Genomic DNA, 25,788 nt, shown 5'->3' with positions numbered 1-25,788 from the left:
CAATTGAAGCATTCCAGACTATTACCTCATAAATTGTCACTGGCCAGAATTGAAAAAGTGGCTTGGTCAGGAAGGTGAGAACAGCCTTTGGGATGAAGAAGGTAGAGAGTAACTAAACTTTTTTTCATATAGTGCATGACACCAGCAATCAAAATCAAAATTATACAAGTCCCACAGTGGGACTTGGTGAAAAAGTTAAAAAAACTAAAATAAAAATAAAATATGTAAAAAAGAGTTTGAAAAAAAAAAGAGCAGGCAAATCGTGAAAAGCCATTTTGACGCTGAAAACGCAGCATTTGTGATGAAACACAGATAAAAAGTACACATAATTGGTATATTGGTATAGCCACGTTCTGAACAACCTGATCTATAAAAAAAAGCACAGTATTTATGCTACCCAGTAAATATTGTAAAAAAAAAACAATTTTGATTTTCAACATACTGACAAAAAAATCAATAAAAAGCAAATAAAAAGTCATATGTAAAAAATATGATGAAAATTAAAATGCCAAATTTCCTTGCAGAAAACAAGCGTTAATATAACTCACTCAGGAAAAAAAGAAAAAAGTTACAGCTCTCAGCTTTGTTGATGCAAAAACAAATTTATTAATGTAAAATATACACTCACCGGCCACTTTATTAGGTACACCATGCTAGTAACGGGTTGGACCCCCTTTTGCCTTCAGAACTGCCTCAATTCTTCGTGGCATAGATTCAACAAGGTGCTGGAAGCATTCCTCAGAGATTTTGGTCCATATTGACATGATGGCATCACACAGTTGCCGCAGATTTGTCGGCTGCACATCCCAAAGATGCTCCATACAAGGCAGGATGGATCCATGCTTTCATGTTGTTTACGCCAAATTCTGACCCTACCATCCGAATGTCGCAGCAGAAATCGAGACTCATCAGACCAAGCAACGTTTTTCCAACCTTCTACTGTCCAATTTCGATGAGCTTGTACAAATTGTAGCCTCAGTTTCCTGTTCTTAGCTGAAAGGAGTGGTACCCAGTGTGGTCTTCTGCTGCTGTAGCCCATCTGCCTCAAAGTTCGACGCACTGTGCGTTCAGAGATGCTCTTAGGCCTACCTTGGTTGTAACGGGTGGCGATTTGAGTCACTGTTGCCTTTCTATCAGCTCGAACCAGTCTGCCCATTCTCCTCTGACCTCTGGCATCAACAAGGCATTTCCGCCCACAGAACTGCCGCTCACTGGATATTTTTTCTTTTTCGCACCATTCTCTGTAAACCCTAGAGATGGTTGTGCGTGAAAATCCCAGTAGATCAGCAGTTTCTGAAATACTCAGACCAGCCCTTCTGGCACCAACAACCATGCCACGTTCAAAGGCACTCAAATCACCTTTCTTCCCCATACTGATGCTCGGTTTGAACTGCAGGAGATTGTCTTGACCATGTCTACATGCCTAAATGCACTGAGTTGCCGCCATGTGATTGGTTGATTAGAAATTAAGTGTTAACAAGAAGTTGGACAGGTGTACCTAATAAAGTGGCCGGTGAGTGTATATAAAAAATGCATAGTATACCCCTTTTTGAATTCCTTGAGGGGTCTAGTTTCCAAAATGGTGTCACTTGTTGGGGGTTTCTGCTATTTAAACATATCAGGGCCTCTGCAAATGTAACATGGCATTTACAATCTATTCCAGACAAATTTACCCTCCAAAACTGATTAGTGCTCTTGCCTTTCCAAGCTTGCTATGTGCCCACACAGCACTTTTTGACCACATATGGGGTATCTTCCTGTTCAGAAGAAATTTCATAACAAGTTATAGGGTCTGATTACTATCATATAATATTTAGTACATTCAGGGGTAAGCACTAAGCAATGTCACAACATATACTAAATGAGAAAGCAAGAAATAAAAAAGGAACAGCTCCCCAATGTAACCCTCATAACTCAATAAGGTGTCATGAAATCAACAGCAACCAAAAATGCATTGTATACCCCTTTATGAATTCCTTGAGGGGTCTAGCTTCCAAAATGGTGTCGCTTGTTGGGGGTTTCTGCTGTTTAAACATATCAGGGGCTCTGCAAATGTAACAACGCATTTACAATCTATTTCAGACAAATTTACGCTCCAAAATTGATTAGTGCTCTTGCCTTTCCAAGCTTGCTAAGTGCCCACACGGCACTTTTTGACCACATATAGGGTATCTTCGTGCTCAGAAGAAATTGCATAACAAATTACAGGGTCTGATTTTTTTCTATTATCCATTGTGAAAATTACTAATTTAGGGCTAAAACAACATGTTAGCAGAAAAATCATAATTTTCATTTCCACATTTTGCAAAGTTCTGTAAAGCACCTAGGGGTTCAACAAGCTTAACACCCCCCTTAGATGAGTTCCTTAATGGGTCTGGTTTCTAAAATGGGGGGTGGGTGGGTTTCTGCTGTTTTGGTAGCTAAAGGTCTCTGCAAATGAAATATGGTGTCTGCAATCTCATCCAGCCAAATTTACATTCCAAATACCAAATGCTGTTGCTTCCCATCCAAGCCCTGCCCTGTGTCCAAAAAGAACATTTCTGACAACATTTTGAGTATTGCCCAATCTGAAAAAACTGGGTAACCAACTGTGTGGTTCACTTTTGAAAGAGGTAACATGCTAAAGCAACATTTTCATGAAATTAAAAAAAGAACTTTTTCGATATGATGTACTAACGCTATTAATTTCTGTGTAGTACTAGTGAGTTCAAAATGCTCACTGTATGCCTGGATAAAATCTTTAAGGGGTGTAGTTTTCAAAAATGGGGTCATTTGTGGTGTTTTCTGCTGTTTGGTCACCTTAGTGGCCATGCAAACGCAACATAGCGCCCGCAATCTATTTCAGCCAAATTAGTGTTCCAAAATTTAAATAGTCCTCCTTCCCTTACAAGACCAGCCGGTTGTCCAAACAAAGGTTTCTAGCCACATGTTGGGTATCAGAATGCTCAGAAAAAAAATAGGTAACAAACTGTGAGGTCCATTTCCATGTGCTATTTCTTGTAAAACTGATGCAATTTTGGCTAAAGCAACGTTTTAGAGTAAAAATTACATTTTTTTTATTTATATAATAATAATAATTTTTATATAGCGCCAACATATTCCGCAGCGCTTTACAACTTATAGAGGGGACTTGTACAGACAATATACATTACAGTATAACAGAAATCACAGTTCAAAACAGATACCAGGAGGAATGAGGGCCCTGCTCGCAAGCTTACAAACTATGAGGAAAAGGGGAGACACGAGAGGTGGATGGTAACGATTGCTTTAGTTATTTGGACCAGCCATAGTGTAAGGCTCGGGTGTCCATGTAAAGCTGCATGAACCAGTTAACTGCCCAAGTACCGTATTTTCCGGCGTATAAGACGACTGGGCGTATAAGACGACCCCCCAACTTTACCAGTTAAAATATAAAATCTTCTTAAAAGTCGGGGGTCTTCTTATACACCCTATGTCGTCTTATAGGGCCGGTGAATATGTGCCTTTTGGGGGGGGGAGTGATCCTGATGACGAGGGGGCGTCTCACAGGAAAGTGAGTATCCCCCATTACCTTATCGTAGCGGTGCAGCGTGGGGGTCTCAGTGCTGGGAGTGGCGGTGGCGGCTGCTGTGCTCTGGTGCGGCGGCTGCTGTGCTCTGGTGCGGCGGCTCCTCTTCTGTGTGGGGCCTCTGTGCTGTGCGGTGGCGGTGGCGGCGGCATATCTTTATCCAGTTGGGGCTCCTCCGGCATCTCCTTAGCCCTGGAGGCCCCGCCGCAACTCCATGAGTGCAATGCAGCGGCCATTTTCCCGGAGGCAGCTCAATAGGTGCGATGCGGTGGCCTCCGGGAAAATGGCCGCTGCTCAGATTCAGATCTCGTCCCGAAATCTCGGGACACGAGATCTGAATCTGAGCAGCGGCCATTTTCCCGGAGGCCACCACATTGCACCGATGGAGTTGCGGCGGGGCCTCCAGGGCTAAGGAGATGCCGGAGGAGCCCCAACTGGATAAAGATACGCCGCTGCCGCCGCCACCTCACAGCACAGAGGCCCCACACAGAAGAGGAGCCGCCGCACCAGAACACAGCAGCCGCCGCCGCTCCCAGCACTGACACCCCCACGCTGCACCGCTAGGATAAGGTAATGGGGATTACTCACTTTCCTGTGAGACGCCCCCTCGTCATCAGGATCACTCCCCCTCCCCACCCACCATATACACCGGCGTACAAGTCGATTCCCGGCGTATAAGACGACCCCCGACTTTTAAGAAGATTTTCGGGGGTTAAAAAGTCGTCTTATACGCCGGAAAATACGGTATGTAGCAGTACATTTATTTGATTTTGCATAAATTTATGTGTAGCACCTGAAAGGTTAAACAATTTTGTGACAGCAGTTTTGAAGTATTAGAGGAGTGCGATTTTTAAAATGGTATCATTTTGGGGGAACTTTCAATATAGAATCCTGCAAAGTCCATTTAAATCTGAATATGTTCCAAAAGAAACAGGTTGTGAAAATTTCTTGAAAAAAATGATCTAAGGGGTAATGTTTCTCCTTGTGGAGAGTGATATGTCAAACCTGACATGCCAACGTGAGGAGACTTATGCCTTGTAAAGCTCATCTGGGAAATTACATAAGTAAACTGTCTCTTCAAAGAGGAAGAGGACTAGAACTCTAGTGACATCTATTTAAGTAGTAATCCTAATCCCATGCTGTGATGTCTGTTTTTCCCATGGACAGCAATTGGACTGAAAATATTGTCCTGTGAATGAGCCCCAACTGTGACAAACAGCTGCAGGAGATTGACCTGATAAGCACAACACTCATAGGAGGGAACAGGTGCTGACCCTTTCACTGCCATCAGTTGTACTCCAAATCAGTATGTTCTGACATCAATGGTTCTTTACTTACTCTTAACTCTTAATGACAGAGCCAATCTTGACCTGAATGAACAGACTAAATTTTACAATTCTGACCACTGTCACTTTATAAGGTTATAACTCTGGAACACTTTAACGGCTCCCACTGATTCTGAGACTGCTTTTTAAAGACATATTGTACTTCATGATAGTGGTAAAATTTCTTCGATATGACTTGTATTTACATGAGAAAATTTTTGAAATTTACATCCGAACAATTTTGGAAACATAATTTTTTTATTAGGTAGTATGGTTAAAAGTTGACCAGCGCTTTCTCATTTTTCCAACAAACTTTACAAAACCATTTTTTAGGGACCACATCACGTTTGAAGTGACTCATCCAGGGGTATAGTGAGCATTATGAACCCATAGGTATGACACATAATTTGATAACATAAGGTTGTCATATTGAATATGTCGTCATTAGTGTTTAGCGCAAGTGCTCGTTACTCCAGTTTGCATCGTGTGCTCGGATATGCACCGAATATGACGGGTGCATGAGTGACATGCTCGAGTCCCTGCCCCACATGTTTCGTGGCTGCTAGATGCCCCAAAAATCATGCAGAGATCCCCGATGCAAACTCGAGTAGTGAGCATTTGCGCTTTTTTTAAAAAAAAGTAACTGTAACGCTAACCTGAACCCTAACCTGAACATAACCTTGACTCCAAACCTAGCCCTAACCTAAGCCCTAACAAAACCCCAACTGCAAAGAATTGAAAAGATTAAAAAAATGTACTTTATAATTTGGGGATTACAAAAGGAGGTTTGAGTTACTATTTTTTCTTTTCATCACTGTGATAGGGTCTATCACAATCATCGAAAGGAACCAATAGGAAAAATGTCCTATTGTTGCAGTGTACCGGCCAGCAGATCTCAGCGGGTGCAGTGCACATGCACCCGCCATTTCGCCATTTTTTTTTTAGGAAGATGACTCCAGGCCAGAGGAAGGATCAGGCCCTGGGATGGCAGATGTATCAGTGGGTCTTGGGGGGGCATCATTTCTCTCTCCTTTGACATGTACATCATGTCAGAAGAGAGAGAAATCCTTGTAACAGCGGGCACACTTTTATTTTATGATTCGGGACCAGAAAATCCAGCCCTGATCAAGTGTTCTGTGGGGTCTCAGTGACCCCCAGTAGCCAAGACCCAGAGATTTTCCAAATTCTTAGGATGCTACAGCCTTATTTTTGATCGCCATTTTAATATGGCAATGAGAGAATAAGTACCCTTAGCGGCTGCAGTTTTAATGCATATCAGCAGTTGTTAAGGGGTTAATGAATTTCTTGCATCTTACCACAGCACTCCCTTAATTAAGACTGGCATGTTCTTTTTTCAAGACATTTTTTGGAAAGTGTTGAGCATGTTGTAAATATCTGTTCCTTTTTGCACATTGACAAATTTATCTAAAATCATTTGTACAGAAATTTGTTGCAACTTACACAACTATTCTGGGGCAAATAGTAAATCTGTCCAGTGGAGAAGTATTTTCTTTACTGCAATCCTGTTGATCAGGGTTGTTTGTAGCTTGATCCTTAGAGTGATTTTGTTGTTAAGCAATGCAATAAAAATTCATAGTGATAAGCACAAGTGCTCGATATTTGAGTTTGACTATGGTGATCGGGTACGCACAGAGTATTGTGGGTACTCGAGCGACATGTTCGAGTCCCTACGGCTGCATGGATTGCCCGTTTGTCAGACAAACCCTGTATGTTTTGTGGCTGTCTAATAGTTGCAAAACATGTGGTGACAGGGACTCGCACATGTCACTCGAGAACTCGAGATACTCTGTGCATACCTGAGCACCCTAGGCAAACTCAATTGCACTCATGACTAAAAATGCAATAACAAGCAATTTATTGTATGTACCGTATATACTCGAGTATAAGCTGACCCGAGTATAAGTCGAGGCACCTAATTTTGCCATGGAATACTGGGTAAGCTTATTGACTCGAGTATAAGCCGGGTATGTATTGTCCCCTCATCCCTGTCCTGCTATGTGTGGCACCCCCACTGTTATGATCTGGTGACCTTAGAGCCGCATGAGAGACTTTCTCAGGAGTAGGTGGTACCTGTACTGACCACAAACCCTAATCTAACACCGCAACTAGAAGTAGCCGTGGGATGTACCTAACACGTCCTAGACATCTCGACACAGCCGGAGGACTTAATACCCCTATAGATGGAAATGGGAATTCTATCTTGCCTCAGAGCAGAACCCCAAAGGATAGGCAGCCCCCCACAAATATTGACTGTGAGTATAAGAGGAAAGACACACGCAGGCAGAAAAACAGGATTTAGCAAAAGAGGCACTTCTAGCTAAATAGAAAAGGATAGGACAGAATTCTAAGCGGTCAGTATTAAAATCCTAAAAACATCCACAGCAGATAATACAAATATTCCACATCTAACTAAAGACATAGAAAGTATATCTGCATCTCCTGAGAATCCAGCATGACTGAAAAATCCAAACAAAGTCTAAGCTGGACAAAAACACAATAAATTGCACTGAATTGCAAAGCACACTGCATGTGTGCACAGAGACAAAAAAACAGACACTTATCTTAGCTGAATCTGCAGCAGGGCATGAGGAGCCAGAGAGAGATGCAATCCCTCCAAGTACAATGGACAACTGGCACAGACTCATGGATCCTGCACACCTAAATACCTAATAGAGCTGCAATCAGCAGAAACACCTGCCCGGATTACAACCCCAAGACAACTGCACTACCACCAACAACCACCGGAGGGAGCCCAAGAGCAGAATTCACAACACCCCATGTCCTGTCCTGCTCGGTGTGGCTCCCCCTGTTGCATGTATGGCTCCCCCAGTCCCATGTAGGTTGTATGTGTAAGGAGAAGAACCGGACCAGGCGAACAGATTCCATTGTGGACCCGGAACTGTCGGGGCTGTCACCCAGGTTGCACGGGGGAAAGCTTAATACCCCAGACTGACCTTTGCACTCAGTGTTAGGGGGCATGGCTATACAAAAGGAGCTGCAGCACGTGAGAAGTGGGGCAGACTCGGCAGGAATGTGCAGTGCGCAGGAGGACATAGTCAGGGCACTGACCAGTGTGCAACAGGATGGAGTAGGACCAAGCCTAAAGGGTCTCAGATGCTCGAAGAGAAACTGCCAACAGAGATCAGCAAAGTATATGCTGACATCGGAGACTGTGATTGACAAAGTCCCCTGTCGGGACTTAGAAGCACATGTGCTGAGACAAGAACGCTGGGTGACTCACTATGAACTGTATCCTGATCCTGATACACCCACTTGCATATGCCGAGCAACATCCTGGCAGCTTTAGAGACTGACGGTATCTCTACTCTGTCTTCTGGACCAAGGACCCCCCGTCAGGGCAACGAGGACCCCAGACAGGACAACAAGGATTCACTGCCGCCACCAGGAACTGGAATGCCATCTTCCTGAGGATGACACCAGACCCCTTATGCACCAAAGCCTTGGTGCCACCACTTGACTACAGGATTCCAGATTCTGATGTCGTTGGACTGATAAGTGTTACATTACTGAACTTCCCCTTTAAATTGCTCGCCCCTGTGTTATTCCATGTTAACATTTACTGCTCAAATCAGTTGTTATTATTATTTATTTATTTAACCCCTTATTTGCTTAACCCCTTTTCTCCCTGCATGGAGTATCCACTGCTAAATAAATCCCACGTTAAACATTGCAATGCTTTTGGTCTGTCACTGCATCCCGCAACTTGCTCACATATGCATGGCTCCCCCTCGTCCCATCTTGTATGCATGGCTCTGCCCCTCCAGTCCCATCCTTGTATGCCTGTCTCCCCCATCCCATCGTTGTATGCATGGCTCGGCTCCCTCCCAACCTCACCCATCTTCCCCCTTGTATGCATGGCTCGGCTCCTCCCGTCCTCCCCCATCACACTAACCCTCCTCGCGCAGTCACTACATGACCCTGCATCTCCGTTGTCCCGAAGGCAGCTCTACCTGTGCTGAACGGTCACGTGGTACCACTCATTAAGGTAATGAATATGCACTCCACGCCTATGGGAGTGGGGATGCTTGCATATTCATTACCTTAATGAGCGGTACCACATGACTGCTCAGCACAGGAAGCGTTGCCGCACTGGGACAACGGAGATGCAGGGACATTCAGCAATGGCACGAGGAGGGCGAGTATGATGTCACAGCCGCCGGCTCCTGCTGTTGCTCCACCGCTCCCCTCCCACTCCGGCTTTCTGGACCATGACTTGTGTATAAGCCGAGAGGGGGGGCATTTTCAGCACAAAAAAAGGTGCTGAAATTCTCGGCTTATACACGAGTTTATACAGTACTTCAAAATAATATCAATAAAAAAATTACAGCTGAGCATGCAAAAACATGTCCTCACACAGATCTATTGACAGAAAAATAAAAAGTTCTGGGTCTCAAAATAGACAAGATAGATTTTTTTTCCAAGGTTCTGAATTTATTTTAATTACTAAAATACAAAACACAACTTATAAATTTGATATCATCCTAATCATACTGACTTGGAAAATCACATTGCCAGGTCATTTTTACTACATAATGAATGCTGTTGACGAGATGTCACTGCTGCAACCAAAACATTGACACCGAGCAGTAGTGGAGAGCCGATGCTGGATCCGGGGATGGTGAGCACCTGTTTTGTTTGTTAATTAGGTATTTTATAGTGGAAAACTCAGTATATGGTCAGTATTTTACTTCAGTATTTATAAGACAAAACTAGGGGAGCAATCAGAGGAAAATTCTGGATTTATCACCAACGTGTGAGCGTGGCCTAAGGCTAAAATGATGCAGCATTCCTTAATCTTGTCAATGCTTTGTGAAAAGTAAGGGAGAGTGCTTCGCCTCGACATTTCTTCCAAGACAGCCCACTTTATGCAAACACCTAGAACAGGATTAATTCCACTATCATTATTGAGCCAAGCAGCCAGCAGGTTGGCACTTATAACAAATGGAGTAAAGATTACTGAACAGTATCACCGCAGAACACAAGAGTGTAGTGTCACAATCACCCACTAATGATTACCTGAGTTTGCAAACAGATATGATTACAGGAGGCAGCTTCAGGAAACACAAGAGCATCCAGCAGGGAGAGAGAACAAGCCACACATTTCCCACTTTCAGCGCTCATTAGGATGAAGAATGACAATGTCAGGAAATCTGACATCCTTCTTTTATCTTTTCTCTTTTCACTCTCTAACTCTATAGCAGCAAAGGATTGGGTATTTTTAATATCTCTTACAAGCGGTAAGCATACTGACTTAGAATTGCGGATGACTGCCCAGCACGCTAATGGAGCGCCCCCAGACGCAGGGCCGTGGGGTACTCGGTACCGGGCCTCTCTGTCTCGGTCGTGGGGTTATCACGGTGGCTAGACCCGGTCCGTGACCCTGCTAAGGGGTGCCAATGAAAGATGTGATGATGGTGCGTGGTGCAGGTCACGATGAATAACGAGGACACAGGGTTGCAGTCTCTTTACCTCTTTACTGAAGGCTTCAGGATCCTCAATCCAGAGTACTGTTAACAGGGCTGGCTGAGACCGGCCGGTCTGAAGGCACATCCAGAGTTCCCTTTGCAGGTGGAAATCAGTGCCTACCTTCTAGCGCCTGTGTGTTGTAGTACTTCCCTGCTGAGCACCACGGGATAGTCCTCACAACTGTTGTGTCTGTTTCTGATGTTCTTTCTCACAACTTGTATCTGTTCTGATGTACTTCTCCGTCCCCCAGATGATATGGCTAGGACACACCCGTATGACGGGTAAGCCTGGAGTTCTTCCGAGACCCTAGTGTCGCCCCTCTCCCACAGTTGCCCTTTATGTCTGCTTAGGTGATTTGGGTGAGACAGCCAACCTATAATTAACTGTCCTGCCGTTGGTTTGAAGTAATGCTTGGAGCCCAATACTTCCTCGGCGTTCCGGCCACCGGCTACGCGCCTCAGTAGGATGTTGCCTCGATCTTACGACACGACTCCTTCTGGTATTATCTCCTTTTTGCTGTGATCTCGTTTCTCACGTCTCCACAATAAACCTCGCTTCTTGTCCTTTCTTGAGATACCGCCGCGATGTAGTGCAGGCGCGGTTCCTTAACGTTCTATCTTGTTCGCTAGGCCTCTGTCAGGATCCCACCCCTGACAGGGACCCCCCTGAATCTTTCCCCGCAACACCCTCTGCCACAGGATGCTGCCTGGTTCCAACCCAGTCAGCTTCTGACTAACTTCCTATCCAACCCCCAGTTTTACCAGATTGTGAGGAGTGGCCTAATACATAGTACCCTTTGATCCCCCTGGAGGCCAGACTGTGAAGTGTATTGGTGTCTGTGATACCTGGTCAGGTGAACTCTTTTAGTGCGATCAGACGTAACATCACTCCCCTTAGTGGCAGAGTGACATTACTGCAGCGACCAGGACTCTGGGGCGCTGCACTCCCCCTGGTTAAATCCAGTACTCCCGGACTGGGAAGAAAACAACAATACATGTCAGCAAAAGACATACAAATTTAGAAAATGCTATGAACAAATAATTATAACAGTGCTTCCCTTTATGGGAGGTGAGGACTCTTGAACGTTACAAACAAAACATGGTTAAATACTTTAAATAACATACTATAAATAACTTCTATTACCCAGCCGGGTATTCTACTTAGTGCAAATTCTGAACAATAAGTTAACTTTTCCTTTAAGGGCATATAAGCTGAACCCACTAAAGGCTTACTATAAAACTTCTAAAATATAAATTAACTTTTTCTTTATTTTTCTCTTCTAAGTACAATACTCTTCTTTTTACTCTCTGATTGTTCATATGCAGGACCGCCTGTCTATCTGCCCAGGCCTACTGCCTCTTTTCTTAGTACAGGATCACTGAGCCATCTCTCTACGGCTCCCAGGAGGACTTACTCTCTAACCCCTACGGGTTTACTTCCTGTCCTCAATCTCTAGCAACATTATCAAACATTCTCTATAACTAACTAACTACATATTACTTCTATGTAAAACATTATTACTGTCTACTTTCTTTTTAAGGCAACATTATACTCTAAGTGCAACTAGTGAACGTTCCCTTTAAGAGGGAACCAAGTCTTTTTGAAGTAATGCAGACGCTCTCTATCTGCAAGTCCAGTTAAGGTAAGAGCTTCCATGCTGATCTCAGGAACAGTCTCTTCGCAAAGCTCTCCTTCTTGTAAAACCAGTAAGGGGCACCTTTAAGAAGGTGCAAACTATTTACATTACAGTTTGTGAACCATTCACCGTCCATGATTCGGTAGTCTTTATAACATGGGTGAACAAGGAGCAAAAAGGAAAATAAAAGCAAAAATAAAAGCAATAGGGATCCCGGGTAAACAAAGGGATCCCTTTAAGAACAACCCTGGTCGGGTATTAGCAGCAAAAAGCAGGGAAAACTAACAGTTAACTATTTACATACTCGTGGTTCCGAGGTTTATCTTTACAGGAGGTTACACTGCATCAGCTGGTGACGGACAGTCACTGTCCGGTAAGGCTGCGGTCCTCTGTCTTCAGCGGATGCAGGATCAGTATCATTGGTCGGTCTCCCAGGCGTAGTCAGATCACCCGGTGTCTGGATTCGAATGTCAGCTGTAGTTGCAAGTTCAGTAGCGGCGATAATACACACCGTGGCTACAGTAGTGGCGTTGGTCAAATCCGGGTTAGTCGTAGTCGGGACAACAGGTGGCTCTACTACAGGCTCGCATCGTTGGACGTCTCGAGCGCACCACCCCTGCGCACTCTGGTGGCGAGTGTAGATCACCTTGTCCCCTTTACATGGTAGTTGCTTGTCACATCTTTTGCGGAATGGGGTTTTCAGATTGTAGCTGGTAAAGAAGATTTCAGTCGGCAGTCCCGGTTCTTGTATGGAGCCCCAACCCCGCTTCGGGTGAAAGGCTAGTACAGTCCCCTGCCTTACCGAATTCCTCCTGTTGTGTTCAGTCTTTGGTCTTTGTACTTTTGGTGGGTCATTTGGTTCTGTCTCTTTTTGGTTCTGCCATTGTAGAATTAAGCATTGCTTATACTGTTCCCAAGTGAGCGCAGCAATGCTGAGGCCCTCCTGCCTGGCCCCGTCCGGCCCAATCCATGGGGTGTCCCACTGAAAGATCACCCCCTCTGAGCTCACATCTAGCGGTTTCCCCATCGTGGTTGGTAACGGAGGCACCAGCTTCTCCATGGTGCCTGGGGTTAGCACTACCAGCTCAGCGGTGAAAACTCGGTTATTGTCGGGCTGGAGAGCGGTCACGGGAGCAGGATCGGTCGGGGGAGCAGGGACTCTTTCCATTCCTGCGTCTGATGTGATTCCACCGATGTCAATCTGTTCTGTTGACAAAGACACTGGAATCGGCTGCAGCCCGGACAGCGGTTCCTCCAGGGCGGCCTCCTGGCACAGCTCTGACTTCCATTGCTTCGCATCGGCTGGCTCCATGCTCAGGATAGGCTGGCTCGGCTCCGCCGCCTGTAGCTCCGAGAGGTCCAGATCCTTCAGCTGTGGTGGGTTCGAGTCCGTCTCCGGTGGATGAGGACAGGCCGGGATCACTTCGCCGTCGCTCGGGGACTCGCTGGTCGCCATCCCTGCTCCGGGATCTTCGGTGACACATGCACATTGCCCCTCCATTTTCTGAGGGCGTAGCTTCTTCTTCCTCTCATTCCCGCCGTTGCAAATCAGGGGGCGCTTCTCCTCTGCTTCTGGGCAGGTCGTCATCTCGCAACAGTAGTCGGAGGGGGCGGTCGCTGCTTCTGGCGCCATTTTGATAATCTCCTCCCATGGCACGCCCTTCTTCTTCTGCGCTCCCCGCGGCGTTGCAATGGTGGCGGTTTTGGCGGCAAGTGGCAATTCACAGTCTTTGCAATGAATCACAGTTCAAGCAAAATTCAGTCACAATTCCAAGGCACACATGACCTGATTATTCAGGCTTAAGTAGATCCTGTTCGTGACGCCAAGTTTGGAGCGCCCCCAGAAGCAGGGCCGCGGGTACCGGGCCTCTCTGTCTCGGTCTTGGGGTTGTCACGGTGAGTAGACCCAGTCCGTGACCCTGCTAAGGGGTGTCCAATGAAAGATGTGATGATGGTGCGTGGTGCAGGTCGCGATGAATAACGAGGACACAGGGTTGCAGTCTCTTTACCTCTTTACTGAAGGCTTCAGGATCCTCAATCCAGAGTACTGCTAACAGGGCAGGCTGAGACCGGACAGTCCGAAGGCACATCCAGAGTTCCCTTTGCAGGTGGAAATCAGTGCCAACCTTCTAGCGCCTGTGTGTTGTAGTACTTCCCTGCTGAGCACCACGGGATAGTCCTCACAACTGTTGTGTCTGTTTCTGATGTTCTTTCTCACAACTTGTATCTGTTCTGATGTTCTTCTCCGTCCCCCAGATGATATGGCTAGGACACACCCGTATGACGGGTAGGCCTGGAGTTCTTCCGGGACCCTAGTGTCGCCCCTCTCCCACAGTTGCCCCCTATGTCTGCTTAGGTGATTTGGGTGAGACAGCCAACCTATAATTAACTGTCCTGCCGTTGGTTTGAAGTAATGCTTGGAGCCCAATACTTCCTCGGCGTTCCGGCCACCGGCTACGCGCCTCAGTAGGATGTTGCCTCGATCTTACGGCACGACTCCTTCTGGTATTATCTCCTTTTTGCTGTGATCTCATTTCTCACGTCTCCACAATAAACCTCGCTTCTTGTCCTTTCTTGAGATACCGCCGCGATGTAGTGCAGGCGCGGTTCCTTAACGTTCTATCTTGTTCGCTAGGCCTCTGTCAGGATCCCACCCCTGACAGGGACCCCCCTGAATCTTTCCCCGCAACACCCTCTGCCACAGGATGTTGCCTGGTTCCAACCCAGTCAGCTTCTGACTAACTTCCTATCCAACCCCCAGTTTTACCAGATTGTGAGGAGTGGCCTAATACATAGTACCCTTTGCTCCCCCTGGAGGCCAGACTGTGAAGTGTATTGGTGTCTGTGATACCTGGTCAGGTGAACTCTTTTAGTGCAATCAGACGTAACATCACTCCCCTTAGTGGCAGAGCGACATTACTGCAATGACCAGGACTCTGGGGCACTGCACTAACCTTTTATTTTCTGCATATTTAATAAATGCATGGCTACTATCACTGATATTGTCATTGCAGCTAATGAAATCCACAGCATGAACTCTGATTGTAGAAGTTGTACTCTATCTCAAAATAGTTAAAATAACCAATTCTGACTGTGTGGATAAAATTGGGCACAGCTTTAGCATCCAGCCTTGATGTGATGGCTCTTTCTAAGCCCACCTGTAACATTTTAAGGCTGTGTGCCCATGAAAAGTTTTTGATGCTGCGTATTTTCGCTTCATCAAAATTGCAGCGTCTTAAAGTTCCAGCAAAGTGAATGGGATTCATAGAAATGTCATACCCACCGATTTTTTACTAATTTAAAAATCACCTGCGGTGAGGGTCATTATTTTTTTGCTGCCTAATATGAGAGCAGCATTATGTAGTAACAGAGACCCTGATTCCAGCGATTTGTCACTGACCATGCTGCTGCTGTAGATTTGAGAACATCATCATTTTATTAACAGGAGATTTTGACTGTAAGGCTTGAAACCTGCAGTCATGTAGTCCTCCATAGTACTGAGCTCTGTATAACCACACCGCCACCACTGATGGTAGATTTCTGGCTATGCACAGCGCCTTTAGAAAACTGTCAATCATTTACAGAACTGGAAGCAGAGAAAACTATGATTTTATCATAACTACAAGACGCATCTCAAAAAGTGATACATCATTGGAATCAGTGTTTTTGTGTCTACATCATCCTAGTTTCAGATCGAGTATCAACAACCAGATAAATTCCCTTTAAGGAAGTGAGATTTTTTATGAGCGGTAACTAGTGTTGAGCATTCCGATACCGCAAGTATCGGGTATCGGCCGATACTTGCGGGTATCGGAATTCCGATACCGAGATCCGATACTTTTGTGGTATCGGGTATCGGTATCGAAACAACATTAATGTGTAAAATAAAGAATTAAAATAAAAAATATTGCTATACTCACCTCTCCGACGCAGCCTGGACCTCACCGAGGGAACCGGCAGCGTTGTTTGTTTAAAATGCGCGCTTTTACTTCCTTCCGCGACGTCACGGCTTGTGATTGGTCGCGTGCCGCCCATGTGGCCGTGACGCGACCAATCACAGCAAGCCGTGACGTAATTTTCAGGTCCTCAATGCCTAATTCTAGGCATTCATGATTTTAAAATTACGTCACGGCTTGTGATTGGTTGCGTGCCGCCCATGTGACCGCGACGCGACCAATCACAGCAAGCCGTGACATAATTTCAGGTTCTGATGCCTATTTCTGCATTTAGGACCTGAAATTACGTCACGGCTTGCTGTAATTGGTCGCGTCGCAGTCACATGGGCGGCACGCAACCAATCACAAGCCGTGACGTAATTTTAAAAATGTGCGCGTCTCCTGCCTCCCGTGACGTCACGGCTTGTGATTGGTCGCGTTGCCCATGTGACCGCGACGCGACCAATCACAAGCCGGAACGTAATTTTAAAATCATGAATGCCTAGAATTAGGCATTGAGGACCTGAAAATTACGTCACGGCTTGCTGTGATTGGTCGCGTCGCGGCCACATGGGCGGCACGCGACCAATCACAAGCCGTGACGTCGCGGAAGGAAGTAAAAGCGCGCATTTTAAGCAAACAACGCTGCCGGTTCCCTCGGTGAGGTCCAGTCTGCGTCAGAGAGGTGAGTATAGCAATATTTTTTATTTTAATTCTTTATTTTACACATTAATATGGATCCCAGGGCCTGAAGGAGAGTTTCCTCTCCTTCAGACCCTGGGAACCATCAGGAATACCTGAGTCCCATTGACTTGTATTGGTATCGAGTATCGGTATCGGATTAGATCCAATACTTTGCCGGTATCGGCCGATACTTTCCGATACCGATACTTTCAAGTATCGGACGGTATCGCTCAACACTAGCGGTAACCTTAAAGACCAACTCATTTAAAAAATGGAAGGGAAATAATGTCCATATCCATCTAATCCACTTAGCGCATGTATAATTCTCTTGTGCATTTTATAGAAAGCCTGCAAAGAGGACGTGCAAGGTTGTGTGTCTTTACTAAACATGAACAAAGATAATGGTAAATGCCTAGATATAATCAAAGTGAGTAAGTCAGCCCTTATATGAGGAGATCATCCATCTTATTTTGCAAGGCTGAACCCTCTTGTCTGCTCTTCTGAGGCCACTGTGTACTGAAAACCATTATAGAAGCTAGCTGCACATTACAAATCAATAGTCACCATTAGCGCTTCCTATCTTTCCTATTACAATACATGACACCATCAACACAAGAGGAAACAGAAAAACTCATCTGCAGAAGTAAACAACATAGTGACAATGTCCAGCAAAAGTAACCACAAGTCACACAAGAGACATATATCATGGGATTAACCCCTTAAGGACCAGGGGTATATCCATTTTTGCGTTTCCATTTTTTGCTCCCCTTCTTCCCACGGCCATAACTTTTATATTTTTCCATCAATATGGCCATATGAGGGCTTGTTTTTTGCGGGACAAGTTGTACTTTTGAATGGAACCATTGGTTTTACCATATCATGTACTGAAAAACGGGGGAAAAATTCCAAATACGGTGAAATTGCAAAAAAAGTGCAATTTCACAATTGTTTTTTGGATTTTTTTTTTACAGTGTTCACTAAATTCTAAAAATGACCTGCCATTATGATTCTCCAAGTCATCACAAGTTCACAGATAACAAACATGTCTAGGCTTTTCTTTAAGTGGTGAAATTTTTTTCCAAAGTTTGTAAAACAAAGTTGCCATTTTCCAAGACCCGTAATGTCTCCATTTTTCGGGATCTGGGGCTGAGTCATGGCTTATTTTCTGCGTTCTGATGTGACGTTTTTATTGTTACCATTTTGGTGTGTATATGATCTTTTGATCGCCTGTTATTGCATTTTATTGCAATGTAGCAGCGACAAAAAAACGTAATTCTGTTGTTTCTATTTTTTTTCTCGCTACACTGTTTACCGATTGGATTCATTCTTTTGATATATTGATAGATCCGTCGATTCTGAACACGGCGATACCAAATAAGTGTACATATGATTTTTGCATTTTGAATGGGGCGAAAGGGGGGTGATTTGAACTTTTATATATTTTATTTTTTTAAGATTTTTAAAAACATTTTTTTTTTACATTCTTTAATAGTCTCCATGGGAGAATAGAAGCGGACATAACCCGATCGGCTCTGCTACATGCAGGCAATGATCAGATCACCTGCATGTAGCGGAATACCTCACTTGCTATGAGCGCCGACCACTGGGTGGCACTCATAGCTATCCGGCTATAACAACCGGGTCTCCTGCTGACCCCGGGATGTCATGCCAACCCATCGGAGACCTGCGGTCATGTGACACAGGCACCAATGGGAGGAAGTAATGATGCGCTTCCTGCGCATGCATGTTAAATGCTGCTGTCAGAGTTTGACAGCGGCATTTAACATGTTAACAGCCACGGGCGAATCGCGATTATGCCCGCGGCTGTTAGGGGCACATGTCAGCTGATAAGATGAGCCCGCACCAAACGGGGGGAAGCGTCCAATGAAGGACTCTGCCATCATTGCACATTAAGGGGTTAAAAGTGTTTAATTGACCCTGATTACACTGGTGCAATGCCCAGCACACTTTTGCTTAAAGGTAGGGCAATTGCAGTATGGAGGATTGTAAGCAATTAAAAGGCAGACAGTGCTTTGGTCCCCTTTAAAACAACGGAGGATGCAAAGAGTTAGTGACCAATCTAATAATATTTGGCTGCTTTGAGCCTAATCTATGGATAGGCTGTGAATTTTAACATTGTGGAAAACTTTATTTCTGCTTATCTGATGATATATCTACTATTAATAAATAAATGCTCTGGAACCTGATCAAAATAACTAACAGGATACCATTATAAGTCAAAGTTCTAGGGACAGTTTGAGGCCCCCTTCCTTACCAAAGACTGTCAGAGTGTAGCACTTACAATGTAGTGTGGGAGGAAGGAAGTCTGGAATGCAACTTTTTTGCACACTAGAGAACACTGGGACTAGAAGTTACAGCGACTCTCTAACATCTCCAACAAACAAAATTAAAGTCTGCGACCTTTGAGGGCCGGAACAATGCAGGGGAGTGACGGTAGGCAGAATGCACAGATGCAGGATTTCTGGCTGCACACCGGACTTAACAGACACACAGTGATGAGAGAGGATGAGAAATGTAGTATGATGAAGAGGTGAGGCAGTGTTATTTTACAAGAAGCATACGCCCCATAGCCTAAAATAAATAATTAGCATAAAAGATGATTTTTACGGAGCAAGCCATCATGACTAGTTTCAGCTGTCTACAACCTGTATGCCCATATTAATAGATCAAATCGCTCAAATGGGGTGACAGATTCACTTTAAGAAGGACGTTCCATAATATGAAGCCGGCCACAGGTTTCAAACAATATGGGAAAGAAAAATGACCTCTCTGCCACCAAAAAGCAACAAATAGTGCAATGAGTTGGACAAGGTATGAAAACATTAGATATTTCATGAAAACTTAAGTGTGATCCTTGTACTGTAAAGAGATTTGTGGCTAACATACAGGGCACATATGAATTCGCCCAGATAAAGGCATAATGAGGAAGGTTTCTGCCAGACAAATTAATTGGATTAAGAGAGCAGCTGTTAAAATACTATTACAAACAGTGAGCAGGTATTTGAAGCTACAGGTGCCTCTGTACTCCAATGAACCTCAAAGTCTAGAATACTCCAGAGGCTTACAGTTGTCTATAAACCTACTATTTTGGCCACCCTGAAACAGCGCTCGCAATCAGAAATGACTGCAATGGGAACAGACATACATCAAGACAAACTTTAAAATAGTCTTGTTTACTGAAGAGTACCATGCAACCCTACATGGTAAAGGAGGATGTAGTAGTGGATGATTGGTGGATTGCGATCATGTTACAACAAGACTGCAATGTCAGCAAGGAGGTAGTAGAGTCATGTTTTGGGCAGGACTCATGGGGAAAGAGCTGGTAAGCCAATTTAGGATGCCAAAAGGAGTTAAAATGACCTCTGCAAAGTATGTAGAATTTCTGACTGACCACTTTCTTCCATGATACAAAAAGAAGAGCTGTACCAACCAGAGCAAAATCCTCTACATGCATGACAATGCACCATCTCATGCTGCAAAGAATATCTCTAAGTCATTGGCTGTTATGGGTATAAAAGGAAAGAATACTATGGTGTGGCCACCATCCTCCCTTGACCTCAATCCAATTGAAAACATTGGGAGCTCTTCCTCACTCAAAAGATCTATGAGGGTGGGAGGCAGTTCACAACAAAATAGCATCTCAGAGAGGCTACTCTGACATCCTGCAAAGAAATTCAAGCAGGAACTATCAAATGACTCACAAGTTTAATGGATGCAAGAATTGTGAAGGTGATTTCAAAGGAGTCTTATGGCAACATGTAACTTTGCCTGTTAAGATGTTACAGATTGAAAAAGCTTTTGATTTCAGAAACTGTGACCTCTTCATTCTGCAAATTCAACAAATGACCATTTTCAATTTTTTACAACCTATCAAATGTTTGGAGACTCTGTTGTGCATAATATTTTGGAAGAATGCATTTTGAGTGGTCATTTTCAGGTTTGTCCAATAAAATGTGATTTACACTATAACGACTGATGATTTGAAAATTATACTGACTCATTAGCATCGACCATTTAGAAAAATCTGAAAAATAGCATTTGTATAATAATTTGGAACACAGTGTAATATTAACAGACTGGCATAATTTACTGTACATTGTAAAATTATAAAAATAACTACCAGTTTCTCTAGCTTCAAAAAAAATCTCAGGCACATAAATTTTATTGGGGACAGGGATTGACTGTCTCGAAACTGCAGGACAGTTGGCATCCCTAGTTTGTTGGGATTTGCTGGAATCCATTAGCTATTGCTGACTTTGCTCCAATATGAACAAACAATGAGTCTAAATCATTCTTACTAACTATCACTATAATACATGAGTGCAAATAATGTTTCTTCCTTGGTGAAGCTGAAAAAGTACTCAAAGTCCAAAACGGAAAGAAATCAATTATAACAGTAGTGCATGACTGTTAATATTAGTTATATTAAGTAGGAGTAAATGACCTACTGGTTTAAAGTAGGAGTGTATGATGTCTTGTCCTCATCAATAATAGTCACCATTAAAGTAATAAGGTTTGGCCAGAAATCCAAGTTTTTGATTGTTGGACCTTGATCTTCACGTGGAATGTCCTGTTTCTTACCCTGTAAAATATTAAAAACAACCATTAACTTATGTGATGTGCTATATCATGAAAGGAAAAAGTCAAACTCAACAAACTCAAATTTACACTATCTACCTTTGGGTAAGCATCAGAATTCTTACCTATAATAGTGCTAAGTATAATGTAGCACAAGGTACTAAGTACTTTTCTTCTTCTTCCCACTACTAAAGGAAGCAATCTATTATTTCCCATGACAGGTAATTTAAAATGTTTCTGCTCACAATGTTTCATTGACTTGGACAGGACTATTGTATCCTACTTAAAATTATCAATATTTCTAAGTTCATTTAACATAATATTGCATCCAGCTTACATACTGACTCTTACAGTGTGTCTGCAGCTATTATTCCATGTAGTGCTGCCCCACAGGGTGCACTATTAAAACCGCTGCATTTTACTTTAACCACCTTGGGTTTTTCCATTTTTGAGTTTCCATTTTTTGCTCCCCTTCTTCCCAGAGCCATAACTTTTATTTTTCTGTCAAAATGGCCATGTGATTGCTTGTTTTTTGCGGAACGAGTTGTAATTTGGAACAACACCATTGATTTTACCATGTAGTGTACTGGAAAATGGGAAACAATTCAAAGTGCAATAAAATTGCAAAAAAGTGCAATTCCACAATTTTTTTCTACCATGTGCACTAAATGCTAAAACTGATCTACCAATAAGATTTTCCAGGTCATTATGAGTTCGTAGATACCAAAAATGTATAGGTTCCTATTTAAGTGGTGAAAAAAAGAAATCCAACATTTGTAAATAAATTAAAAAAAGTTGCCATTTTCCAAGACCCCTAGCATCTCCATTTTCAGGATCTGGGGCAGGATGAGGGCTTATTTTTTATGTGCACAGCTGATGTTTTTAATGATACCATTTCGCTGTTGATACGATCATCTACTGAAGAAAAAACTCTTATTACTGCACATCGCTGGAATCACAGGTAGCAAAATCATGAGGTAGCAAAAACCTGCTGACAGATTCCATTAAAAATGAGGGTTTGTACTCATATAACCCTTTAAAAAATTCTGTTGAATGTATTTGGATTTACTTATAGATTTTGAACAAAGACATTTCCATAAATAACCAAGAACCTATTTTATAGAAATGAAGAATGAAACGAGAAGGCAAAACAAAGCAATATCCCCCATAAAACAGACAGAGCCAATAACACAGTCTGAGTGACAGCTCGCCTCTGTTCGCAAAAACTGAGGCCTGTCGAGGAGACAAGATTATTTTAAACCCAGGGTGATCTTGGAGATCAGCATTGTGAGACTAGTAGAGCTTCATTACGGGGCTATGCATGTTAAATAGCAGATGCAATTTATTTTTAGCACCTTTACTGCAAGGTTGTTTCCACTATTTCTGTCAAGACGAATTTCATTGTATCCCACCTGCCATTCACTCCACTGCAGATATTTGGGAGGTCAGTCTGGAGGACCTTAGCATCTCATAAGAAGAAAAGTCTGCATTGTCTGCTTGCTTATTTATGCAGTGACTGTGTCACATACCCCTGAAAAAGGCTGAGATGAATGGCATGCATTTCACAATTTAACTATTAGAGTGAACTCTAAAGGGTCTCTAACATAAGGCAATAATTATCAGAAGGATCATTTTTATGAATGTTTGTTCCCCATCATTATCCAGTGTAAACGTGCCCAGCGATCCAGCGGCAAGCAATAATTAGTTTATTTGTAGTTGATCGCATTTTTTATGAGGACATAAAAAAATGTTGTCCGCAGCGTGTGCCATTATGTAAACTGGAGGAAAGGGAACAATCATCCAGATGAAACAAAAATTTGATTATTTTGACTTGTAAAGAATGGCAAACTTGTTTTATCATGAATCAGTGCTCAACAGAGGCTATCTATCTACTGGTGTAAAAAGAACGTATTCCAGATGGACATATATGCAAATTACATCATAGGTAGGTAGATTTACAGATAGATAAAAAACACAAAAGCAATATTCGCAAGCAACACCATAAATATACAGATGGTGGTTGCTGTGAATGTAATGCTGTAGCAAACAAACAGAACCGCACTCTGAGCCTTGATAAAGTATATGCAAATATTAAATACTGTATATGAATTTTGAACTGCATTACTGCTATATAGTCTATACTGATAAACTTAAAGTCCTTAGCAATCATTTTGATCAAATTGTGTGGGCCCATCTGCAAGCGGCAAGGTAAGCTCTTTGCCAGTAAACCTACACTGTCACTCACCTCTCCTAAGCCCAAGCGTACATAAAGATAGATAATAGGTGATAATATAGTTCAGTTGATGTAATAACTATGTAATATTTAGTTCCATTGATTTATTGTTATGAATTAATTCCTACAGCTTATACTGTAGTTGTAATGTTCATCACGAAATCATGAAGGCATTGCATGACTGCCTCATTTTGCATTATGTAATGGGAGAATTCTGCCTTGCGAATCCTATCTGCATGACCTGACAGGATAGTGTGTTCAAATACGGCTGTGTAGAATCTACTGTATGCAATTAATAGGTTGCCACTACTGTTAGTAAAGTTTGCTATAGCCGCAGTGGTGTAGCTAGATCCAGAATGCAGGCCTCAAACTTCTTTCCCAGTGCACTGGATCTTCTGTGAGCACCACTTTGAACTGCGTCAACATGAGATTGATGTACTTTGATAAAGTGGTAGAGCATGGAGCCAAGGATTCTCTTGTAGGCTGCTGATTCCTCTAGAGCTGGTTGTAAGATGTCTACAAATATCTGAAGGGATGTCACAGTTGTGAGGCAGTAAGGGGGATCATATGTGAGAGTAAACATGTGTACCCCAGGATGCGGACGGAGTCTTATTAAACCTGCTGGAGCGCCTTGTGTTCACAGCAGGACACCTCTGTATCACAAGGCAAAATAAAAGAGAGTAGATTGGGTCCAATTAGTGACCCAGTCAGATTTATAGGTAAACCCATCAAGAGCTTTTATTTTTAGAGTGATTTGCAGGTTTGGTAGTGGGGCGAATCCCTCTCTCCACTCCGGGTTTTGGAAGTGGCTCTATGGCCACAATTTCATTTAAAGTCTGTCAGTTTTGTCTTGGGTGTGTCAGTTTGGAGTTTGCAAGCCGCAGAGTAGGAGGCTCTGTGCAACCCAGGTCTCTGTGGCACTAAGGCCAGCGTCACACTAGCGAGTTTTACGGACGTATGAGCGCATAAACTACATCCGTAAAATACGCATAACACACAGCCCAATGATTCCCTATGTCCCAGCTCCTATCAGCCGTATTTTACTGATCCGTATTATACGGTCTTGTATGGCCGTAGAAAATTGCAGCATGCTGCGTTTGTCACCGTATTGCGCAAAAAAATCGCCAATGAATGTCTATGGGGGCGAGAAAAATATGGATTCCACACAGACCAGCAGTGTGACTTGCGAGAAATACGCAGCGGTGTTAGTGAAAAGCCGGTAATTCAATTGCCGGCTTTTCATTTCTCCTTCACAAACCCGACAGGATATGAGACATGGTTTACATACAGTAAACCATCTCATATCCCCTTTTTTTTGCATAATCCACACTACTAATGTTAGTAGTGTGTATGTGCAAAATTTGGGTGCTGTAGCTGCTAAAATAAAGGGTTAAATGGCGGAAAAAAATGGCGTGGGCTCCCACACAATTTTCTCCGCCAGAGTCGTAAAGCCAGTGACTGAGGGCAGATATTAATAGCCTACAGAGGGTCCATGGTTATTGGTCCCCCCCTGGCTACAAACATCTGCCCCCAGCCACCCCAGAAAAGGCACATCTGGAAGATGCGCCTATTCTGGCACTTGGCCACTCTCTTCCCACTCCCGTGTAGCGGTGGGATATGAGGTAATGAAGGGTTAATGTCACCTTGCTCACCGCGACTCAATGTAAGTACAGATCACCCAGCTTTCCTTTCAGCACCCGGGGTTTACAGGCACGAGCGAGTGCTTTAGCACAGCTCCTGCCTGTAAAATGATTTAACCCCTTCAGATGGATTTACTTCGTGGGACGTGACAGTTCATCAGAAGGTATGTATATTGTTGGCTTATTATTTTGCAGAGCGAGGGTCTCAGGTGGATTAAGAGAGCAATAAAATATTAAAACAACCTGTGTGTTTATTTCATTAAAATACTTTTTAATCATGTGTGTGTGTGTTTTTTAACCCTTTCATACAATTGGATTAATAATGGATAGGTGACATAATTGACGCCTCTCCATTATTAATCTGGCTTAATGTCACCTTACAATAGCAAGGTGACATTCACCCTTCATTACCCCATATCCCACCGCTACATGGGAGTGGGAAGAGAGTGGCCAAGGCCAGAATAGGCGCATCTTCCAGATGTGCCTTTTCTGGGGTGGCTGGGGGCAGATGTTTGTAGCCAGGGGGGGCCAATAACCATGGACCCTCTCCTGGCTATTAATATCTGCCCTCAGTCACTGGCTTTACCACTCTGGCGGAGAAAATTGCGCGGGAGCCCACACCAATTTTGTCCGCCATTTAACCCTTTATTTTAGCAGCTACAGCGCCCAAATTTTGCACAT

General features: G+C 43.6%; 1 protein-coding gene across 1 annotated transcript in view; it reads right to left on the bottom strand.

The window, feature by feature from the left end:
* UNC13C (unc-13 homolog C) overlaps positions 1-25,788 on the bottom strand; it is a 1,212,529-nt gene that overhangs the window by 575,581 nt on the left and 611,160 nt on the right. Inside the window, exon 19 of the mRNA XM_077263773.1 lies at positions 21,105-21,238. Within this exon, the coding sequence (XP_077119888.1) occupies positions 21,105-21,238 (134 nt within the window). The remainder of the gene's footprint in view (positions 1-21,104; positions 21,239-25,788) is intronic.

The sequence above is a fragment of the Ranitomeya variabilis genome, chromosome 5 (assembly GCF_051348905.1).
Source record: "Ranitomeya variabilis isolate aRanVar5 chromosome 5, aRanVar5.hap1, whole genome shotgun sequence".
Classification (NCBI taxonomy): Eukaryota; Metazoa; Chordata; class Amphibia; order Anura; family Dendrobatidae; genus Ranitomeya; species Ranitomeya variabilis.
The sequence above is the reverse complement of the archived record's forward strand: the minus strand, read 5'-3'. Positions and strand labels throughout refer to the sequence as shown.